The sequence below is a fragment of the Rhinopithecus bieti genome, unplaced genomic scaffold (genome assembly GCF_001698545.2).
Source record: "Rhinopithecus bieti isolate Rb0 unplaced genomic scaffold, ASM169854v2 scaffold_5101, whole genome shotgun sequence".
Classification (NCBI taxonomy): domain Eukaryota; kingdom Metazoa; phylum Chordata; class Mammalia; order Primates; family Cercopithecidae; genus Rhinopithecus; species Rhinopithecus bieti.
In genome coordinates, this window is record NW_016804853.1 from 994,716 (window position 1) to 998,161 (window position 3,446).

The following is a 3,446-nucleotide window of genomic DNA, read 5'->3' on the forward strand; positions in this document are numbered from 1 at the left end:
CCAAGCTTCCACACCCTTTATACCCTCAGGAGAAAAAGACTGGCCACCTGTAGAGGAAAAGTAGAAAAACACAGAATTGAAAGCCAAGGGTCACGGGTTGGGTTCTGTGGAAACAGAGGCTGAGATAGAGTTTAGGATGCAGAATGTTAGGGCTCCACACCTGTGGAAAGGAGGTGGCCAGAGCAGGACCAGGCAGAGGGAAAAATCAAAGCCACAATGCAGGTCCAACCAAGCTCCAGCCAATACAGGGGCCTGTAGGGTGTATGTGGCCCTTAGGTTGGGCCACTGTAGGCTGAAATGGCTGGGTCTGTATGCCCCTGCTGTGGTTGGTTAGTCACTGGTGGCTCTGAGATGGCTCTCAGCTCTGCTAAACCCCAAAGGAGCTAGAAGCTTCTGCTGATGGCCCTCCTAGCAGCTGGAGTATCTCTGCGTCTGCCATAGCAATGAAATTCTGTGGGAGTCCAAGCCTACAAAGTGAAGAAATGTTTTCAGTCTAGCTCCCAGTGGAACTGTAATCCATTTTGGAGCCTGGGTTGTCAGAAACCCTTGGTGGAGTGTGACAGATGTAGCATGGCTGGGGTTTGACTTCAGGACCAGGATGACCTCAGTGTCACAGATTGAAATGAGGGGGATTATGGGCACTTTGCTGAAGCCAGTTCCTGCTTCCTGTTGTGGTTGGTGCTGCTTTTCATTCTACTTTTGCTGTTCACCAGGCCGGATCATCCAGTTCTCCATGTCTCCTGGAATGATGCGGTTGCCTACTGCACGTGGGCAGGGAAGCGGCTGCCCACGGAAGCCGAGTGGGAATACAGCTGTCGGGGAGGCCTGCACAATAGGTACTTAGAGGGTCTCATCTTGCCTGACAATATGTTGATCATTTGAACAAACAAACAAACAACAAAAAACTCCATGGAACTTACTTTGGTTAGAAAGTTAGCAATGACAATAATTCTTTTTCTTATTTTTCCACAAAATTACTTAGAAGACACTGGAGAATGGTTCACAAATCTTTTATCACCCCTAAACCAAGTGTCTGGCCAAGTGGGCTCCCTGCAGCCCCAAAGCAAGTCCTAGCAATTCAACCCCCTTGAGTTACATATCACTGTTTAGAGCTTCTTGGCAGACTGCCTTGCTTTTAGCATTTTCTTATTTTGGGCATCTCCTGAAGCAGCGGTATTTCTCTGCTTCTAGAGCCATGAGACAGAAAACTCATGTTGGGTTCACATCTTCTAGGAAAGGCTCCTTAAAATAGCCCAGGCTTCATAAAAAAGTGTGGTGTGGTGGTGCCTGATCACGCTACCATATAAGTCCAAAGTGAGGTCTACTCTCCCGCTTTCTATAAGTCCTTCTTTTAGTTTTGTGATTTCAGGCCTCCTGAGTACCTGGGCAAGACTGAGGCTGTTGTGGACATGACATGAGAAGTTATAAGGAAATTGAAAATAAATCCTGATTAAAAGCTTTGTTTATTTATATATATATTTTAAAAGGCTCACTCAGAACAAGTGAGCAATGTTCTCTTTTTCATTGCATCCCTTCTGTTGACTTTAATCCAAAACCTGTGCCTGTTTGACAGGCTGATGCCTGTGTCTCTTCTGACAGACTTTTCCCCTGGGGCAACAAACTGCAGCCCAAAGGCCAGCATTATGCCAACATTTGGCAGGGCGAGTTTCCGGTGACCAACACTGGCGAGGACGGCTTCCAAGGAACTGCGCCCGTGAGTAATGAGACCTCTGCAGGAGGGTGGCAGCTGCTGAGAACTGCGGCTCCCAGTAGACATGGGTGAAAGGCATTGCTCATTTTCTGACTCACATGGTGTTCCCTTCGTGTATGCATTCACTGTTGCACGTAGTAAATACTAATAATTAATCAGATGCTCTTTTTGTATAATGGATTTTCTTTTCTAATTCCATAATACTTATTGTAGAATATTTGGAAAAACAAGAAGACTATAAAGGAGAAAGCTAAACTGACCTGGAATTCTACCACCCAGAAATAACCTCTGTTAGCATATCGGTGCATTTCTTCCCCATTTGTTCTCTGTGTTGATGATGCTAATAATGGCTTGTAGTTGTTGAGTGCTTGCAACGTGCCAGGCATTGTGCTAAGGCATTTGCATGAATTGTCTCATTTACTGTCCATTCAACTCTGTAAGGTAGGTGCTATTATCCCCATTTTCCAGGTGATCATTCTGAGGCACAGAGAGGTTAACTAACTTGTTCAAGGTTACACAGCTGGAAAGCAGCACAGCTGGAATTTGAACCAGGTTGGTTTGTTTCCAAAGCCCACGCTCTTAACTACCATATTTGCCAGCATATGTGTTTCTGGTGTATATGTATCATATTTTTTTACATATTGCATTTAGGTCAGACTGGATACAGTATTTAAAATCCTACGATTTTAAATAGTTTTAAATTATAGGCAGGGACTATATCAGAAACGTTTCATCTGTCATTAGCAGTATGCCACAAATACATTGTCTTTCAGCAGCTGGGTAACCTATCATATAAATAAACCCCAATGTATTTATCAGAAACAGGTTATTTCTGTTTTTTTTTTTTTCCACAGTGAACATCTTGTACATAAATATTAACCTATATCTTTGATGATTTTTGAAAGATAGATTCCCAGCAGTGAAATAATTCAGTCAAAGGCTAGAAAACTTTCTTGGTAAGAGTTTCAGATATATGGCCAAATTGTTTTCCAGAACGCTTGGGGCATGTTTTCCTCTGTGGGTGTATGGTGTATAAGAGTTCTTTTCTCACCGTTCTTTTGTTGGCATAATCATATACTCATAAAGCCATGACTTAGTCTTAGTGCCTTTGTGCTGCTGTAAGAAAATACCACAGACTGGATAATTTGTAAACAACAGAAATTTATTTCTCACAATTCTGGAGGCTCAGAAGTCCAAGACCAAGGCACCAGCATGATTGATGTTGGCTGCATCCACCAGAAGGAGCTCTCCTGGCAGAAGGCAGAAGACGGGCAAAAGAGCACTCACTTCAACCTTGAGCCATTTTATTTGCTTAATTATCTATCTGTTTATTTATTTATTTTTGAAACAGAGTCTCACTCTGTCACCCCGGCTGTAGTGCAGTGGTGTAATCTTGGGTCACTGCAACCTCTGTCTCCTGGGTTCAAGCAATTCTCCCATTTCAACCTCCCAAGTAGCTGGGATGACAGGTGCACACCACCACGCCTGGCTAATTTTTGTATTTTTATTAGAGACAGGGTTTCACCATGCTGGCCAGGCTGGTCTTGAACTTCTGACTTCAGGTGATCCTCCCGCCTCAGCCGCCCAAAGTGTTGGGATTATAGGCATGAGCCACTGCACCCGGCCCTTTGATGATTTTTTATTTTTTATTTTATTTTATTTTATTTTTTTTTTTGAGACGGAGTCTCGCTCTGTCGCCCAGGCTGGAGTGCAGTGGCCGGATCTCAGCTCACTG

The 3,446-nt window shown here is 43.8% G+C and overlaps 1 protein-coding gene across 3 annotated transcripts in view; it reads left to right on the forward strand.

Annotated features, from left to right (window-relative positions):
- Nucleotides 1–3,446, forward strand: part of SUMF1 (sulfatase modifying factor 1) — a 113,762-nt gene that overhangs the window by 51,990 nt on the left and 58,326 nt on the right. For all 3 annotated transcript variants that reach the window (XM_017870730.1, XM_017870731.1, XM_017870732.1), the window contains exons 5-6: nucleotides 714–836; nucleotides 1,600–1,714. In XM_017870730.1, the coding sequence (XP_017726219.1) occupies nucleotides 714–836; nucleotides 1,600–1,714 (238 nt within the window). The remainder of the gene's footprint in view (nucleotides 1–713; nucleotides 837–1,599; nucleotides 1,715–3,446) is intronic.